Raw genomic sequence first — 20,354 nt, 5'->3', positions numbered from 1 at the left:
AAGAATAAAATATTTGTCATCAAGAGCCTTACCTTGAGTAGAACAGTGAATTCAATGAGTCTTCTCATCGGTTGAGGAAAAGCACGAGCATAAGCGACAGCCAGTCTGAAAAAGAGTGCCTGGAAGAGACGTTCTCTCACGTTGGCAAGACCACCATTGTTGTTATTATTGGGTCGATTCTGTGTATTATTTCTGTTCTGTGTATTGTTGCCAGTATTAGCATTCTCTTGCTGCGGTGGAGCTTGTCCAGTAGAGGGAGGCTGTTCAGGTGGAGAGTGCTGAGTGTGTGAGGGTTGCTCTGTGGGTGATGGCTGTTCTGGGGCAGCAGAGGTGGGCGAGGGATGCTCAGTGCTGGAAGTGGATGAATTTGATCCAGGTAATAATACTTCTGAAGCTATAGTGCTTGAAGCTTGTTCTGTGGAAGATGTGGGTGAAAGCTCGTCACTGGATGAAGTGGGTTGAGGCTGTTTTTGTGTGTGTGAGGTGGATGGTTTAACACTTAAAGAAGGCTGTTCTGGTGACTGTGGCCTTTGTTGTTGGGTGGAGAGAGTAGAACCTGAAGATTCTTGGATTAGAGAGGATTGCTCGGTGTACTCTGGCTGGCAGGTTGACTGAGAGTCTACACCTCTCGACTCAGACATTTTGCCAATAATTCTTCCCTGTAACATAAAAGAACACTTATTAATACTAGATTCTAATATGTTTCTAAAATACAAGAGTGCATTTCCAATTAGTGTTTGAGAAAACTAAATAGAGAGAAAAACATGAGAAATTAAGACTGAACAAGGGTAGATTCTAAAGATCACAACTCTTAAGATACTTATACAAACAAACAAGACACCTCAGGTAGGATGGTAGCCACATCCAAAATGGTATATACAGGTCACCCTTGTGTCTGTCAGGGGTTGTATTCCTAGACATGGCCAGTGCAGTAGGCAAAATTAGTGTAAACCAAGAGAAGTTTCCACAGTAAAGGTGGTTGTGTTTCTTTACTTGTGTTCAGGGACATAACTTGCAGGTTGATTCACAAGTCCACAGTCAGAGGAATATTCATAATTTAATTTCAGTATATTCTACATAAATGCTCAAATTGGGAGCATGTGCCAAGCATGCACATGTAAATTTTTTTAAATTTCTTAACACTGACAGTAATTTTAGCACATTCATTCTGGAGATATCTTATAGTCATGCATACTATGTACCATATATGTATTATGTATTCTTTGTTTCTATTGGAAACTATGTACAGTCTCGTGCTCACAATTATACATGGCAATACTTGGTAAAGGAAGGCTGTATGTAAAGGTGATTGGTGGATCTGTTTTTGGCTGTATCACTGTCAGGATAAATATTAAACAAACCAAAGGTAAAATTTTTATAATAATAAACTATTCATTGTTATTTAAGGTCACGAGAAATTTCCAAATGTTCGTATATTTGTTCAAATAATGAAGAAAACTTGATGTGAGAATATCGTGGCAGCTGTGGTTCTAGTTGGGTTGCCAAGTCAATAATATAATTTTCTTCATATTCAAACAAATACAGTATACTGTTACGGTCATCTCCCCTTTCCCTCAATATTTGTTTCTGTTACCCATTGTATTTAGTTTCTGTTGTTTCCCGTTTTTCCTTTAGACTCGAATTTCTAAGCTTATGGTAAAGACTTTGAAAAATGTCTTGTTTCATTATGTAAACTTTGTAGAATGTATTCTTATTTTTTATACAGTTATGAAAAACTGTAAGAAACAGGTGTGAAGTATAAAAAGAATTAGAAATTATATGTTGATGAAAAAAGAAAGTATTGGAACATTGTTTTGGTTTTGGCGGCACTCTCGGTAGCTAGGTTGAGGAAGATAGGAGGGTCAAGCTTGTGTGGTGCACATTTATCTATTATTATCTGGGCAATCATGGATAATTATGGTGTTAACTAAAGTGTAATATGTTCATTATAGTCTAAAGAATATTAAAGTAGTGAGAGAGCATTGTATTTGGTGGAGATAACATTATTCTGAATGAATTGGTTTGTGGCCTTGTGTTAACCGAAATTTTTTCGTTAACCGAAGTGAAGAATCTTAAGGAAGGTAATTCGTTAACCAAAATTTCGTTACCGAGGCATTCGTTAACCGAGGGACCACTGTATAAAGAAAATACTGCACCTCTTACTAACCTTAAGTTAAGTTCTGAACATACCTCGGCTGTTTTTATAGCTATTTCTTGAGTGCATCCCACAATACATGAGATCCTCAGGAACCTGGAACATACATAATCTAAATAATGTTTTATTTGTATGGCTCCTAAGGTAACCTAGATTAAAAAACCTGAATTCTCCATGACTTATGTGAAACCTTCACGTACTAACAATCTGTGACCAGGAAGTCTACTTAAGATCTAAGAACTCGATAAATACTGCTTCTCTAAACATAGGATCATTCTCCTTCAGAGTTCAGGTGTTCCTCAGTTACCACACATTCATACAACACAATTTTGTTTTTATGCTTCACCTAAAAAGGAACATTTTCATTTGTGATCCATTTTCAATTTAACATGAGCGTTAGATGAACAGGTTCTGGGTGTGTCCTGGACAAAGGTTCTTCCCATCCATGGACTCCCTCTGCAGTATTGTACAGGAATACCCCAATAACTGACGCATAAAGGATCGGGAAAAGTCACCGATTAATGAATCCACGGTTATCGAAGCAATTAATCCCATAAGAATATAACATATTCAGGGGGTTAGGGACTGGCTATCCTCCATAAACTCCTATTTACCCTTGATATATCTTTGTCGGGCACACTCTTCAAGCAACAAAATAAAGCAGACATATAAAGCACACATAATAAGCCTTAAATAAGCAATATAAAACATAAATTGAGACTGTTATTCGCCTGTGCTGAGGGTGGTAGAAACAGTCTAGGGTGGCAAGTTCAAGTCTCTACCAATCATTGCTGGTCCCAAAAAACCTATTGTTGCATATTTTGGGGGAGTTGGGCCATTTTTTCATAGAATGACTCGACTAAGTAAAGTACAGTACAGTATACAGTTCTGTATATAAAACAAGTGTGACATACACAGCCATGTGCGAGTGTGTGGATGACAGTCGTGCACGGAGTGACCGAACTTGTAAGCTCAAGCTCAACTCGTGGCACACACTTTACATCTAAAACTGTGCAGGTTCTTTAACATTACAGCACACAATGTTGGAGTTTTTAATTTTGAGCACTGATGATACCGTGGAGTATTTGCATTAACATTTCTTATTTTATTAATGTCATGCATAGAGGATAGTATATAGTATAGTCTGCATATACGCGGTCAAAAAAACCCGTGGAGGTCCGCGTAAAATGAGAAATGCGAAAATGAAATAACAGAACATATGGGATTAATTTAAATAGAGACTGGGCCGACCCCCAAACTCCACTTTTTCCGACACAATACCTACGTTGTAGTAAAAATAACATCTTAATTTTATGATGGTATGCACACACAATTAATATTTAAGAGAAATACAGTCGCCCGGTTAATGTCCATTCAAATAATGGACTCAACTCAACTCCCCTCTTCCCATGCTCGCTGGCTCCTCCCTCTCTGAGAAATGTTTGGGTGAAAACAGTAGGCTTACATTTTTAGTAATAAATAATACCTCAGACTAAAGTTAGGATAATATAATTCACATTGCTGGATTCCTTGCAAGTCAAGGAATATTTTGAATATAAACGTAATATATTTTGCACAAAAGATAATTTTTTTGCTCTTTCTAATAAAATTCTTACATTAGATCTAATATTTGTGTCTAATGCAAATTTTATGATGTTTATATTTAAAATAATCACAATCTTATAAGAATTCCAGCTGGGTCCCTCCCTCCCTCCCTCCCTACCAGAGAAATGTTTGGCTGGTCGGGGAGTTTACTCAGAGCTGCGGGCGGGTCGTGTTGCGTCTCTGTAACAAAGCGTGTTCGGCATTCGGGCCTTCGATGTAGAGCGGCAGAAATTGGACAGTGATTACATAAGTTCGTCAAGATCGTCTTAGTGAGGTGAAAGTGTAAATCGATGTAGGACTTTTCATGCTAGACACGATTGTATTTTTGAAAACTCAATTTCCACCGAGTTGGAGGTACAGCCAGGGTCACAGGCCTATAACCACACAATCACTGCCACATGACAAAGCTTTTATTTTATTTTATTTTTTAGGGTGTTGTGGTCACGGCTGTGATAAAGGCCAACCAGGGAGTGTAGTACTGTGCCTTCAGTTAAATCAGTTCATAGTTGTCATCAGTGAATGCAGAAGAGACTATAAATAACTTAAAGTGAATACATATTGGCAATCGAGCTGGTAAGGACAACTGCCAGCCTATTCGTGTCATAGGTGCCACAGAGACTTTAAATTTTATTTTGTTTGTGTGCTTACTCAAGGACTGAATCTGTGTTTATAATACACCACTCACAGGGAGATACAGTGTACACAGTGATAGTTCATAGTGTCATCAGTGACCGCTGAAGTTGTAAATAACTTAAAGTGAGCGCTCACTAGCAAGCAAGCTGGAAAGGCACCGTGCCAGCTGAAACCAAGTCGTGTCATAGGTGCCACAGAGACTTTATATTTTATGTTGATTGTGTGCGTTCTCAAGGACTGAAACTGTGCCTACAATACACCATTCACAGGGAGATACAGTGTACGCAGTCGCAGACGACAACTCTATAGGCAACAGAGAGTAGCTAAGTACTTTTTCTCTCTTTATTTTTTTGAAATAGGTGTAGATTTATACACAGTCTGCACCCCCCCCCCCACAACAACAACAACCATGAGTTTGATATGTGATTACTGCAGGGAGACGTCGGATATGGAGGATACAGGCCTAACTAATGCAACGTTTAGGAAGTTACTAACTGCCGTAAAGCATGATGGCTGTTGCTGGTATTGCTCTGGCTGCATAGTCAAGGTGAATGAAGCGATTGCAATCCATAAGGGAACGAGTTCTCTAGGGACGAAAATAGATGAAGCAGGAGCCCTGCTGGTTGACAAACTGGAGCAAGTTGGGAAAGAGATCCTTGCTAAGACTGAGGAAGTAGCCAATAGAATGGAGGTGGTTGCTAAGAGGAGTTATGCTGACGTATTAGGAGGGCCACGGGGGGGGGACGGAGAGTAATGCAGAATCAGTACAGGTTCTACAGCAGATTGGGACTCTGAAAAAGTGTGTCGAAGAAATGAAAATTAACGCACCTACTGTTAGGGGAGAGGAGGAACACCAGGAACGGCTCCAGCGCAGGAACAATGTAATAGTTTTTGGAGTCCCAGAGAGCCAGGCAGAGGGAACTGTGAGTAAGGAAACACACGACAAGGTGCTGTTTCAAAATATTTGCACAGAGGTTCTGAAGATTCCAGCAACCCCTCAGGATGTGAGGAGGCTGGGACAAAAGCAGGGGGCTAAGCCTCGCCCCCTCAGGATCACACTAGGGAGTGAGGAGGAGAAATGACAAGTTATTCGGCAGGCAAAAAACTTAGCAAGGAGCGAGGCATTTCGGGATGTATTTATTCACCCAGACCGCACGGTAATACAGAGGGAACAGCACAAGAAGCTCCTGCAGGACTTGAAGCAGAAGAGGGAGGAGTCGAGGAGGAACGGGGACAGGTGCACATGGGTTATACTCAGGGGGAGGGTAGTGGAAACAAGTGTGCCGACACAGGGCCAGGGGGCAGCAGTGCACCCTCCACCCACTCAACCCCCCACCCGGGAGGCGGCACCAGCTCAGCCTACCGGACAGGAGGGAACGAGCGCCGTGTAAACAATGACATTTTTAACCACACCCTGCAAAATACAGTGTACTAAGCAAATGCTGCAGCTTCTGAGAATGTGGGTGGAGCGGGTTTATTACTAAGAGCAGAGACGTTACCGAGAACAAATTCTGGCTTGAATGTCATGTACACTAATACTGACACGTTCCTTGATAAGAGAGAGGAGTTTGAAACACTACTAAGAGTACACCAACCAGATATTGTAGGAGTTGTAGAACTGTTGTACAAGAACAGGAGAATCAACCCAGAGGAATGTGAGTTCAGTATTGCTGGATATGACTCATTTACGAACCTAACTCAAGAATCCTGCAGGAGGGGTGTGGTTATCTACGCTAGGCAAGACCTTAGAGCCAGCCAGGCGAGGGTACAGGGAGAGGATGTTTTTGAAGAGTCCAAGTGGTGTAAAATTAAATTAAAGGGAGGGGACTTACTTATCGTCGGGTGTATCTACAGATCCCCAAACTGTAGCCCACTAAATCAAAGGAACTTAAGAACCTTAATAAACAATGCGGCGATGCTCAACCCCAGCCACCTCCTTATCATGGGGGACTTGAACTATGGCGACATCGACTGGAGAAACGAGTCCACCCCGAATGACTTGAATAATCCTGCTACTCTTTTTGTAGAAACTCTGAGAGATAATTTTCTGTTCCAACATGTGAGAGACCCGACACATTACAGAGGGGAGCAAACACCCAAGCCACTTGATCTCATCATAACAAACGAGGAGGGTATGGTGGCCAAACTGGAACACCTTGCCCCAGTTGGCACCAGTCACCATACAGTGTTGTCATTCAGATTTAACTGTTACCTAGTTCAAGATAAGGCCAGGCCAAGGTGCTAATATTACAAGGGAAATTACAATGGGATGAGGGAAGAGATGAGGGGTATCAACTGGCCTTACTTATTAAGGTACAAGAACGCAGACACTACGCTGAATATCATAACTAGTAAAATGACCCATTTGATCGATAAATATATACCCAAGACCAAACCCAGTGCCTCTAGGAATACGAGGGGATCCCTACACATGAACCATGCGGCGGTCGACAAAATTAAGAAGAAAACCCAGAAATTCAAGACGTGGGTTGGGTCAAACGATGAGCAAGACAGGAGGATGTATGCAAGAGCCAGAAACCAAGCAAAGATAGAGTGTAGGAGGGCTGAAAAGGAGTTCCAAAGGCTGGTTGCACGCGAGGTCAAGTCAAACCCAAAGGCGTTTTACCGCTATGCAAAGTCGAAATTGAAAACGCGAGTAGGAGTATCAGACCTGAGGCTTGAAGATGGTAGTTACGCAGATTCTGACCAGGATAAAGCTGAGGCATTGAACAGCTTCTTTTCCTCAGTGTTCACAAGAGAGGATGCAACTAACCTTCCTGCGTTTGAGGACAGACGGTTCGACACAGCACTGACCCACATTGTGTTCACAGAAGAGGGTATTAGAAATAAACTGTCCAGGCTAAAGGTCCATAAGAGTCCTGGACCTGACATGGTGCATCCTAGAGTGCTAAGAGAGCTGTGCAACGAGCTTGCAGAGCCCCTGAAGATTCTGTTTTGTAAATGCCTGGATGAACAAATGGTCCCCAGTGAATGGAAAGTGGCTTATGTGAGTCCTATCTTCAAGAAGGGCGATAGTCACTCCACGAACAACTATAGACCGGTGAGCCTGACCAGCATAATATGTAAAGTACTTGAGAGTATTATCAGAGATGCCGCGATGGAACATCTACTACGAAACAACCTTGTAAAAGATTGCCAACACGGTTTTATGCCGGGGCGCTCTTGCTTGACACAATTGCTCAAGGTATTGGATATTTGGACCCATATTCTAGAACGGGGTGGTAATATCGACAATATTTACCTAGATTTTGCCAAGGCTTTCGACAGTGTACCCCACGAAAGGCTGAAAATCAAACTGGAAGGGTACGGAATTCGGGGAAATGTCCTAGCGTGGATAGAAGACTTTCTACATGACCGCAAGCAATGTGTGGTGATTAATGGCACGAAATCGTCATCTGTACCTGTAGCAAGTGGGGTACCGCAGGGTAGTGTATTGGGCCCGCTGTTGTTTGTTTGTTTCATAAACGATATGCCTGACGTTGTACACTCCTCCATACAAATGTTTGCCGATGATGGCAAGTTATTTCGGGAAATTAAGAACCAAGCGGACTGTGAAGAGCTGCAGAAGGACCTCTGTGGGCTCCAGGAATGGTCGAAGGAATGGCTGCTGAGATTCAATGTCACGAAGTGTAAGAGGATGCACCTGGGGCGTACCAACGGTAAGGAGGCGTATCATATGTCCCAACGGGATGAAGAAAATGTACTAGTTGAGACTGTGTGTGAGAAGGACCTAGGTGTGTATGTTGACAATGAGCTGAAGTTCTCGGGCCATTGTGAGAAGAAGGTAAATCAGGCAAATAAATTATTGGGTCTTATAAGAAGGTCGTTCAGATATCTAGACGGTCCGTCCCTCGTGACGATCTTCAGGAGTGAAGTGCTTCCCCATCTGGAGTACTGTCACCCCATCTGGTCCCCGAGATATGCTAGGGACTGTCAGTTGGTTGAAAATGTTCAAAGGAGGGCCACCAAACTGGTGCCTGCACTTCGGCACCTCAGCTACCCTGAGAGATTGGAGCGCCTGAACTTGCCTAGCTTATACTACAGACGGGCAAGGGGGGACCTAGTTGAGGTTTATAAGCATCTCAGGGGGCACTACTCAGTTGAGTGTCCTTACTTGGAGCTGGCGGACGCTCGCCCCACAAGGGGTCACAGCTCAAGATTGAAGAAGCCGCAAGTCCAGAAAACCGTGAGGGCAAACTTTTTTGGAGTGAGGGTTGTAAACTCTTGGAACAATCTACCAGAGAGTGTTGTGACGGCACCGAGTGTGAGCTCTTTCAAGAGAAGACTTGACCAACACTGGAGCGGGTTCAGGTACATTCAGGAGCCTGTGCATGCCCAGTATTTGCCAACAGTGCGTGACAGAGACGTGACCGATCGCCTAAGCGGCTAACAAGCTGATCAGTGGCGAAGAGGATAAAAGTAAAAGTAAAAATATTTATATTCTTAGTAATAAATAATACCTCAGACTAAAATTAGGATAATATAATTGACATTGCTGGATTCCTTGCAGGACAGGGAATATTTTGAATGTAAACATCATATATTTTGCACAAAAGATAAAAATTTTGCTCATTTTCATCATCTTCTTAAATTACATCTAAAATTTGTATGTCTAATGCAAATTTTAGGATATTTTTATTTAAAATGATCACCATCTTGTAAGGATTCCAGCAATGATGAAATTTACCGCGTAATTAAAACATTTCATTCTGGCAAGGTGCCGCGTAAATGACCAAACGCGCAAACAAAAATCGCGTAAATCCAGATTATACTGTGTGTGTATATATATCTTGATAAAATCACACGGGAAAAGGGAAACAACGGAGCACCTTAGCTTTCGTCTTTATTCAAGACATCTTCAGAGGCAACTGAAAAACCTGGCCTATGGTATGGACCCCTCCATCGTGGGTGCCCTGAAATTCATGCGAGGGATGAATGACGTTTTTGCTCCACACAAAAACATCATGGAAGAGATGAAAAAGAGACGACAACTCCCCATCACCGTGTTCTTTGATCGCCGAAGGAGAGATACAACACCATCCATCACTGGCGGCAGTGAGGAAGCAGCTGAATCCACCGTTGCCCCCACTTCACCACCCGTTATGGAAACGAGTGATGATGAACCCGATGACCCCCGTCCTGTCGCCGAGGATAGGCACGGTACAGTAAAGTGAAATTTTTATCTCTTTTTTTAATAGCTTTTCTTGCCATGTTTATTGTTTGTAAAAATGCACAGCACAGTACAGTTCAGTACTGTACATAGGAAGTGGAGGTGCAGTTATTCACAAAACATTGTTTGTTGTCGGCAGTAGTGACGATGTGGAGGCGGAAGGATAGAGCGGGGACGAGTGGTGACGCTCTGGAGGCGGGAGCAGGGACGAGTGAAGATGCCAGCCAGTACATTATTAATTGTTTTTATAGCTCTTTTTGCATTTTAATATTAAATAAAGTGTTTGTAAACATGTACCCTTTAAAGGCTCTTCTCCTTATGGATAATGCCCCTGGTCATGACCCTGAACTTGCCAGCACTTTGGAGGCTCAATTTGACTTTGTGAAAGTGTTGTTTTTGCCTCCCAATACTACATCAATCATGCAGCCTATGGACCAGAATGTGATCAGCAACTTCAAGAAATTGTACATGAGGAAAATGTTCAGGAGGTGTCATCAGGCAACTTCCACTGATCCTGAACTAACACTGGCACAGTTCTGGAAGACACAATTTAACATTCTGGAGGCTGTAAAATTGATTGTGTCCTCATGGTGAGAAGTCTCCATTAGATCCCTCAATTCTGCATGGAAAGCACTGTGGCCATCAGCAGTCCATGATTTTGAGAGATTTAAGGACGAAGCAGACTTTGACAAGGAGATTGTGTCCATTGGTCAGTCATTGGGCCTCGAAGTGGAGGAGGTTGATGTGGAAGAGCTTGTGATGTCTCATGAGCAGGAACTTACTCCTGATGACTTACAGCAACTGGATGAAATGTTAGAGGCTGACAGCTTAGCAGTGCCTCCGGTACTGCTACGCTGAAGTTGTCTGTGATCCACAAAGCCCGCTAGCCGCATGCCTACAAGAATATGGACATGAGCAAGTTAAATGTCCACTGGCTAACTGCAGGGAAGGCGTGGATGTTCTCTGGTCTGTCTCTCTCCTGGTTTGACAACTGTCTCGTTCCTGATATCAAGAAATTCTGCGTGGAAAACAATGTTCCGTTCAACATTTTGTTGCTCCTCGACAACGCACCAGGACACTTGCCCCCTTTGCTGGATCGTCACCCCAATGTCAAAAGTGGTCTTCCTTCCCGCTAACACTACGTCATTAATCCAGCCCATGGATCAGGAGTTGATTTGCAATGTGAAGGCTGCTTTCTCCGCCAAGAAGTTTCGGCTCCTGAACGAGTTCATCAACACCAAGGATGAGCTGCAGAACCTAGAGAGTGGCACTGATGGCGAGAGCGAGGACGAGGAACACGAACAAGATTTGGTGGACCATGAAGTGCGAGTCAAACAGTTCTGGAAGCTGTTTAACGTGAAGAAGGCTGTTGATTTCTTGGTGGAGGCATGGGGGCAGCTACCTGTGGCAACGATTCGGCACAAGTGGCGGCATGTGTTGGAGGGTATCCCAGGTGGGAGGCAGAGGCAAGCGGTGGCTGGCGAGGCTCAGTCTGTTGCTGTGGCATTGGAGAATGCAAGAGAGGCTGCACAAGGTGTTAGAGCTGCAGGCTTCTCCGAGACCACCAACGACGACATCCTGGAGGTAATCAGGCAACCTGAGGTGACTGCGGACAAAATGTTGGAAAATGTTGACATCAGTGAGCAGCGAGGTGTTACAGAACAACAAGCTAATGTGAAGGAAATCATCGAGTGAGCTGAGAGAATGAAGCTCATCCTTGCCAAAGACCCAATCAATCATCGCTACGAAGTGTCTAATAACCATCTGTTGAAATCCCAGGAGCCCTATGTTCAGCTGTATCACGACCACATCAATGCTAGCCGTCAACAAAACATCACCGAGTTCCTCACCCACCAACCACCACAGCCAGCCCAAATCAGTGATAGTGAGGATGTGGACTTCGAGGGGTTTGATGATGAGGCCCTGCTAGCCTCTGTGGTGGAGAGAGATACAGGTGAGGGCCAATAATCTGCCCTCTGCCTCGGAACCAACCCCCCATCCCCATGTGCTCAGCCATCTCTTCTACTAACGTAAGTGTTAAAAAACCTATATTATTGATATTTCTTTTAAATATTAATTGTGTGTGCATACCATCATAAAATTAAGATGTTATTTTTACTACAATGTACGTATTGTGTTGGCGATAGCCAAAAAAGGAAGTCTGGCGGTCAGCCCAATCTCTATTTCAATTAATCCCATAGGTTCTGTTATTTTTTTTTCACGTTTCGCTTTATACGCGAACCTCCATGGGCTTAATTAACTGTGTAAAACCAGACTATACTGTACAGTGGTCCCTCGGTTAACGAACGCCTCGGTTAACGAAATTTCGGTTAACGAATTACCTTACATAAGAATATTCAAATCGGTCAATGAAAAAAATTTGGTTAACGAATTCCTTAAGAATTCCTCTCAACATGTTTTCGCTTGCTCACCAGCTGGAATATTAGTCCGCCAATACAGTAATCGGTTCTAGGGGTTAAATTCGTTTCCATTTGAGTATATATCAAGAAGGTTGTACTGTACTATTCAATAATTTTCCAAGTATTATATTAAAATTTTTAGTCATTTTAACAATTATTTAACATAATTTAAGCACAGAAAACTAGTTTTTAGTGCGCCAAACAGCCACTCAACTCACCAAACAGGCGTCAGTTTGTATCTCTGGTCAGTAGAGGTAACATCTTGCTTGAGACTCTCTTGAACATAAACTATTTTTACGTTTTTACATTACAATTATTGGTCATTCTGAAATTTATTTTACATATTGACAATATATAGTGCAGTGCAGTGTTGATTTAAAGAAAATAATCTTGAATTACAATTAGTGAACTTAAAATTTTATGGCTGAAATGACTGCATCACTTCCTTGTCTTCTCCCTTTTCCTCCACCCCCACTTCTAATTCCCATCATCATCATCATCAACCAGGAGCCTTCTACATGCACACCTCAAAGTAAGTGTACTTTACTGCATTTATTTTTACTTTGTATGTAGTTTTCGGTGAGCTGGAACCAATTACCCAAAATCCCATTGAAACAATGGTTTCAGTTAACAAAATTTTCGGTTAACGAACGACCTTCTGGAACGAATTGTGTTCATTAACCGAGGGACCACTGTATTTCAAAACACTCAGCCGCCAGGGCCAGATCGACGCCGATGCCCTGTGTATGCTTACGAACAGTTCGGTACGAGCGGCTGCTCTCACGTCCACAAAAAAATCTAAACTTACAACATATCATAGTAAGTACTTTCTGTTTAATATACCAGGGGGTCCGGGGGACAGAGCCTCCCCCTGCTAGGAAGTTAGGTAAAATTAAATAGTAGGTAGTAGGCAGCAATTAAACAGAGAGATACTACCGCTTGGGAAGATATTGGATGCATAATGTGTTGTCTATGGTAGACCCTGCTGCCATATGGCATCACAAAAATTGTGACCAAGTCCCAGGTTGCTGATCTGACTTTCTGACACATTTACGCACAATTGCAGGGTTTCAATTGTTTCTCTTACTTTGATAACACAACATACATACAATATTTTATCGATTTAACAAACTAATTTGACCCAAACATTTCTGTTGAGTATAAATTTCCGATAAATTTAATTTCCGTTAATTTTGCTCAATTTACCAAACTATTTCACTAAATCGAGCGTGATTTCATTAAATTCTGCACCAAACGCACCACGTGTCGCTCGGCCAATTGAATTTATTTAATTCACTCAGTCTGTGTCCTGCTACCACCGCGTGTGTTCTTCACTGCTACCTCTCGGTCAACTTACTACACTGGAACACCTTAGCTTTCGCCCTTATTCAAGATACCTTCAGAGGCAACTGAATTTACAGGGACTGAGAGAGGCTTATATATAATGAGTGACCTTACATAACATCAGGTCAGGTCAAGAACATAAAACCCATTGATCATCTACCCTACATCCACCACAAATGTTTCAAAGCATTTTTAACCTGAGGACAGTTATTATTCAATAATTAATACCCAAACACCACACACACAACATCTAGAGTTTAAAGTCTTGTGTGAGACTGTGAGTTGGAGGGAGGGAGCAGTGTATTTGTTATCATTAATAATGTAAAATATTAAACACTGTAGAAAAAATATTATATATAATTTGACATGAAAATTACATGGCAAGCCAAACAATAAGGTTTTTTTTTTTTGACCCAGACCTCTCCACTGAGAGGAGGCTGGGTAGGCTTACACACGTCCTGTACACGATATCTTTCATGTAGATCCACAATGGAAATGTGGAAAAGATAAAACCACACAGGAAAAGGGAAACACTTCAGCACCTTAGCTTTCATATTCAAGACATCTTCAGATGCAACTGAATTTATAAAAGTTTTGGAAAATCATCACAATTATCACAACCTGTACTCAAATGTCCTAATTACTAAAATGCCATAATCTTAAACAACATAACACTGTACTCAATTTGTACTCAAAATTACTAGCTAAGGAAGTAAAATTTTCATCTCTAGTGAAGACTCTGGGATGTTTGTACTCAAATTAATCGCTATCTAGCAAGAACACCAGCGATGCAAGTTATGTTCTCTAAGTCAAGTCAGTGACATTTTATAAGATAAAAACTTTTAACTCTAAAACCAACTTCACCCTCAAACTCCTTACTGCCTGAGAGGTGAGGTGAGGTGGTGTTAGACAGGTCATTAACCTGTGCCGTGGTGGGTTACTCTGAGAGAGCGAGAGAGTGAGAGAGAGAGAGTGTCTTTCCAGTTCAGTTATAATGGGTGTGCAGGAGCTGGTCTTATGCAAATTAGTTTGACCTAGTTTGTTGGCATTTAGCGGAGGTACGATATTATTTTGGATGAATTTATAATTTCACACCGGTCTTTCTTTCACTGTTATCAATATGCATTTAGTAATGTTTAGACAATTTTAAGACATTTTTCTTTTATGATACTTCCACCGGAAAATAAGGATAACCAAGATATTAATTTTTCAAAATTATTACTTTCGTTCAGTCACAAGTGTCGCCATGATTTGTTTACTTATGGCAGAGGTGGTCTGACCCCTGCTCACGCGTCGCTCCAGGCCTCTGTCTTCGCTCTTTAAGCGTCTAGAGCGGATGTGTGGGAGAGGGGGAGGAAATTATTTAATTGCCGATAGCAAAAGGAGTATTTTTACTGGGCAAGATTTTTTTGTTTTAGCCAATGAACAAGGAGTGGGTGGGTCTGGAGGGAAGATTTGAATTTTTAGTAGCAGATATGGCTGAACTGGTGGAAGAGCTGTGCAGAATTTGTGATAAAGATTATTTTGCAACAATTGCCAAGTTTCACTCGCAAAATAGTGATGCAATTATTTTTTAGAAAACACGGTGTATTACCGAATATAGTTCTTTGTTCAAATTGCAATAACCAGTGTACACTGTGTGAAGAACAGCATATTTGGCGGTGTCACAATAGTTTTCTTGGGCCAAAAAGTAAAAATTGAAAAGGTGCAACTTTTCCGTTAGTGATTATAAAGGATCATTTTTAGATAATTGTAGTTTTGATCCCTGGAATTGATCCTTTTAATTAATCATTGACTTAGCAACCACTGGGATCATAACACACTTATAGAGTGTTTGCATTTTTCAAGAAACACTTCTGTAGACTGGTGCAGCTAGTAATGTTCAAAGGTAACGAACTTTTGGTTGGAATATCAAAATCAAATTGGGGGGCCAGGGATTGCTGTGGAAATTGACGACTCTTATTTGTAAAAGGAAGTATGATACTGGTAGAATTCTAAGCCAAATATGGATTTTTGGTGATGTTGAACGGGAGAGTAAAGAAAAGTTAGTTGTTCCCCGAGTCGGTCAGAAAAGGGACAGGGCTACGTTGCTTCCCCTTATTTTTAAATACGTTCGGCGAGGTTCAGTGATTTATAGTGATTCTTGGCGTGCATATCACAGTCTTAAAGACCATGGCTACACTCATTTTATGATTAACCATTCTGAAAATTTTGTGAATCCTGAAAATTCTGATATTCATACACAGAACATTGAAAGTGTGGCTAGATTTGAAAAAATATATCAAACGGCCTGGAATTCGTGCTGAATATTAACTAGAGTATGGGCCAGTCGGCCTCCTGCAGTATCCCACTTTCTTATATTTTTATTATAAAGAATAAACATAACTTGTTGCACAGATTCTGCATTCAAGCAGCCCGCCTGTACCCTCCTCTAAGTGACCGACCACCACTTCATATAGAATCAGACATTGAAGACCCAGATGAACCTGATTCATTTACAGATTAAAGTAAGATGTGGGGGCATGAACAACGGGGGTCCAGGGGGGGCTATGCCCCTCCTGGTGAGGTTAGGTTAGGTTTTCTTGGTTCGGTGGTAATTTTTATTTATTTTTTTTTTAATCCCATTTTTTCCATGATGATTGTTGAGAGAGAGAGGGTACCTAAAAAGCTAGTGATTTCCGGTGGAAATGAACATCAAATTCGTTCGAAACTCATCAAAGTACATAAAAAGGCCTATTTTTAATATCCAAATAAAAGCCGGTGTGATACCTTATTTTTTGGGGGGCATAGTTGGTGTGGGACACGCATTTAAAAAGTATTGCTTAACATAAATATGACACAGAACAACAATTTCACTTCGTTAATTTTGTGTTAAGTGTTCGAATAAGAGAGGAATATATCCAAACAAAAGTTCACTGCCTCAGAAATATCGACAAAATAAGGTGTATTGTCAAAACTAGTTTTAACTGCGTTTTTTTCTAGAAATTGTCTGTAATATTGAATAGGGCCAACCAGCAGACAGCCAATGGACGAATATTAACCCAAGCAAAAGTATACATGTCAAAATAAATCAAACCATTAACAAAATTAAGTGTTACCGAGTCTCAGCTGTGGTCAGAAATACAATTGCTTCACACCTATAAACAAACTCACCTCTAAATAATATATTGTACACACATAATGCAACTAGGTAAATATTCAATACACTAGAATACATGTGTGATACAGTGGTTGGAACAAAGCCAGACACCTCAACTACAACATGTAAAGAATAAAGGTAACTGTAAATATCTCTATTTGTCAACATCCCCTCAAAATGTCAACTTTGACCTCTATGATGTTTTCCCTCACATCAAAGTGTTCTATGTGATGAACAAGAAGCAGAACATTCTGAAAGGGTTTATGTGTAACACTTACAAACACTAGGGGTTAAAGGTCCTCCCTGGAGACACTTAGACGTATAGTATAGTGTAGTGTTCCTGATCGATGGCTGGGGACATATCAGCTGATTGTTTATTCTCCCACAATGCATCTGGCACGAGGGCTCAACACCTAATACTATTATCTTATCTCACATGCCTACAATAACATTTTACTGTAGTTGTAAATTATGTTATTTCTGGTGAAAAAAATATATAATAATTTAATTTAGAAAATGCTTAATCTGTCAATAGAAAATCTTAAGCATTAACGAGCCTAAAATATATATGTTCACAATAATACAGGGTGATTCGGTAAGCATAGTAATATTTATTTTTAATGTTATTACAATAATTACTCAAACTCTGACCATTTCACAAGCACTTATATGTCATTTTTTGTAGTTTTCGTTAAACGTTTCTTAACCCTGACACATCGATTTTAACCCAATTGCATTTTCTAGAAATTCAGCTGTGCGTCATATCGTGTATGTGTAGGGTGGTGTAATGCGTCTAGTGTGGCAGATTATGTTAGTGTTAAGGTGCAAGTACTGTTACTTCCACTCACTATCAGCTACCACCGCTGACAAACAGGGAACCAAATTGTATAAGTCCTCCCCTGTCAATGCACATCTTTTTCACCATCAAAACTCCTACTGTGCATCCTCGTCACAACACACAGTAACTCGGTGCCTTGTGGGTCCAGACTAGACCAGCAGGGGATCTCAGAGCGCAATGGGCCCAAGAGCAACAGTGCATAGACCCATAGGCATGTGAATACGTCCTGGCATCTACCAACCACTGCCCCGCTGCCTTGTGGATTAACCTTGGTAGGTATAAGGCTACGTGAGTAAACACCTAAAGAAAAATCTGCTGTTGATCCCCGCATCAGGAAGACAAGCGTACAGAGTTCCAAAAAGACCCCAACGGCGGTATAGGCAGAAGAGGTGACACTAGCGAGCAGGGAATAGAAATGGCAGGTTATTCGGCAGGCAAAAAACTTAGCAAGGAGCGAGGCATTTCGGGATGTTTGCATTCACCCAGATCGCACGGTAATGCAGAGGGAACAGCACAAGAAGCTCCTGCAGGACTTGAAGCAGAAGAGGGAGGAGTCGAAGAGGAACGGGGACCGGTGTACATGGATTATATTCAGGGGGAGGGTAGTGGAAGCAAGTGTGCCGACACAGGAACAGGGGCAGGGCCAGATTAAGCTTAATAGGGGCCTGAGGCACAGATCAACTTGGGGCCCTCTACCCTCAAGGTATATATAAATAACAAGAACAAAATATACCCAAATTTATCAATGATTTCATCAATATTAAGCTTCTGCAAAATAACACATTTAATGTTCATAAGAGACAGAAAATTGAGACTGCTAGGACATCGTTGAACGAAGTTCATGTTTTATACGCTTCAACATCGAGAATGTTTGGATTTGGTGGCCCCTTAGAGTCGGGGGGCCTGAGGCTAGTGCCTCATGGTTATGTGGGGATAAGTGGTATTGGTTCACACTCAGGATGGGATGGAGAAAGGAAACTCATAATGTGCTCACTGTATACATGTTGTGTTAGATGTACAATGCAGCTTGTTGCTGGGTAGGTAGCATGGTAATAAGCGTTGAGTAGAGAGAGCTGGGTGGTGAGGGTGCCCAGAGTGAGGGCACGCGGCTTTGAGGGACACCAAGGTCGCTGGCGGGAGCGGCAGCCGCACGGCTGGAGCGGAGGAGGTGGTATTACTTGCTGGTGGCACTGAGTAGAAAGAGAGTGGTCACAGCGGTGTCAGGCCTTATAAGGCGGGGGTAGGCGTGGGTAGATAGTTGACCCCCGCTCCGTGGGCGGTGCTGGAGGTGTAGACTGGGGAATTCGAGAAGGTTCGGTGCTTGTAGGGGAGGAATCCACTACAATACTCCCCTTCCCCTCCAGGCGCAGCGGGAGGCTGGAGGTTGGCAGAGTTGCGTGCCACATGTGAAGCAGAACGGGCAGTGCATGCCACATGTGAGACATAACGGCGCGGGTGTGGATGAGCCGGCCGCTAGGGGGGACAGCTATGTCTAGATGCACGAGATCTGTGGGAGAAAAGAGAGAGAAGGAGGGTTGTGGAGGAGATGAATGTTGTGCTTCCCTCGCGACAGGTACAGAGTCCTCAAATGCGCCTGCTGGGGTGTGTGGGCCTGGGTCAAGAGCAGGGGCTGCGTAAGGAAGAGTGTCCATGACAGCAGCAGGGTGCATGACAACAGCAGGGCCCACGACAGCAGTAGGGTGCAGGACAGTAGCAGGGGATACCTGAAGGAGAAAAGAGGGGGGTGTGTGGGTCCGCGTCAGGAGCAGGGGCCGCGTCAGGAGGAGCGGCAGGAGGTACGGCTGGGCCGGGGGCGGCGTCTGAGGCAGGACGGGTGTGTTGGGGTCGGTAGGACGTGGTGCTTGGGGCAGGAAGAGGAGCGGCTGTCTGCTTAGAGTAGCAGAGCTACTTTAGGGTGTCTAACCTGCGGTGTAGAGACAGTACTTGTAAAGCCGATGAGAGCTGCCTCTGCATGGGTAAGCCAGTCTTCCATATTGCTTCAAGACTAGGAGAGTGATCAGTTTCTCCTCCATCCTCTGTGAGTGCGAATCTCCGGGGTCACCATTTGTGGCGTTAAGTGGTATTGGTTCACACTCAGGATGGGATGGAGAAAGGAAACTCACAATGTGCTCACTGTATACATGTTGTATTAGATGTACAATGCAGCTTGTTGCTTTGGTAGGTAGCATGGTAATAAGCGTTGAGTAGAGAGAGCTGGGTGGTGAGGGTGCCCAGAGTGAGGGCACACGGCTTTGAGGGACACCAAGGTCGCTGGTGGGAGCGGCTGGCGGGAGCGGCAGCCGCACGGCTGGAGCGGAGGAGGTGGTATTACTTGCTGGTGGCACTGAGTAGACAGAGAGTGGTCACAGCGGTGTCAGGCCTTATAAGGCGGGGGTAGGCGTGGGTAGATAGTTGATCCCCGCTCCGTGGGCGGCGCTGGAGGTGTAGACTGGGGAATTCGAGAAGGTTCGGTGCTTGTAGGGGAGGAATCCACTACAGTTAATCCTGCACTGGACAGGGGGCAGCAGTGCACCCTCCACCCGCTCTAACCCTCACCCGGGAGGCGGCACCAGCTCCGCGTACCGGACAGGAGGAGGCGAGCGCAATGTAAACAATGACATTTCTAACCAAACCCTGCAAAATACAGTGTACTTAGCAAATGCTGCAGCTTCTGAGAATGTGGGTGGAGCGGGTTTATTACTAAGAGCAGAGACGTTACCGAGAACAAATTCTGGCTTGAATGTCATGTACACTAATACCGACACGTTCCTTGATAAGAGGGAGGAGTTTGAAACACAACTAAGAGTACACCAACCAGATATTGTAGGAGTTGTAGAACTGTTGTACAAGAACAGGAGAATCGACCCAGAGGAATGTGAGTTCAGTATTGCTGGATATGACTCATTTACTAACCTTTCTCAAGAAACTTGCAAGAGGGTGTTGTGGACGTCGCCACTACAACTGCCTACAACTCTGTGTCCCTGCCACCACGGCACACTCCCCACGCATTCCAGCGTGCCGTTGCTAAC

The 20,354-nt window shown here is 42.9% G+C and overlaps 1 protein-coding gene across 1 annotated transcript in view; it reads right to left on the bottom strand.

Annotated features, from left to right (window-relative positions):
* LOC121870484 (membralin-like) overlaps nucleotides 1-16,884 on the bottom strand; it is a 117,224-nt gene extending 100,340 nt beyond the window's left edge. The window contains exons 1-3 of the mRNA XM_042372321.1: nucleotides 16,766-16,884; nucleotides 2,168-2,251; nucleotides 33-659 (exon numbers count right to left, since the gene is read on the bottom strand). Of these exons, the coding sequence (XP_042228255.1) occupies nucleotides 33-641 (609 nt within the window). The 5' untranslated portion in view covers nucleotides 642-659; nucleotides 2,168-2,251; nucleotides 16,766-16,884. The remainder of the gene's footprint in view (nucleotides 1-32; nucleotides 660-2,167; nucleotides 2,252-16,765) is intronic.
* Between the last annotated feature and the right edge of the window lie 3,470 nt (nucleotides 16,885-20,354).

Source organism: Homarus americanus, unplaced genomic scaffold (genome assembly GCF_018991925.1).
Source record: "Homarus americanus isolate GMGI-L3 unplaced genomic scaffold, GMGI_Hamer_2.0 scaffold32583, whole genome shotgun sequence".
Taxonomy (NCBI): Eukaryota; Metazoa; Arthropoda; class Malacostraca; order Decapoda; family Nephropidae; genus Homarus; species Homarus americanus.
Note: the sequence above shows the minus strand (reverse complement) of the source record. Positions and strands in the feature narration are given on the sequence as shown.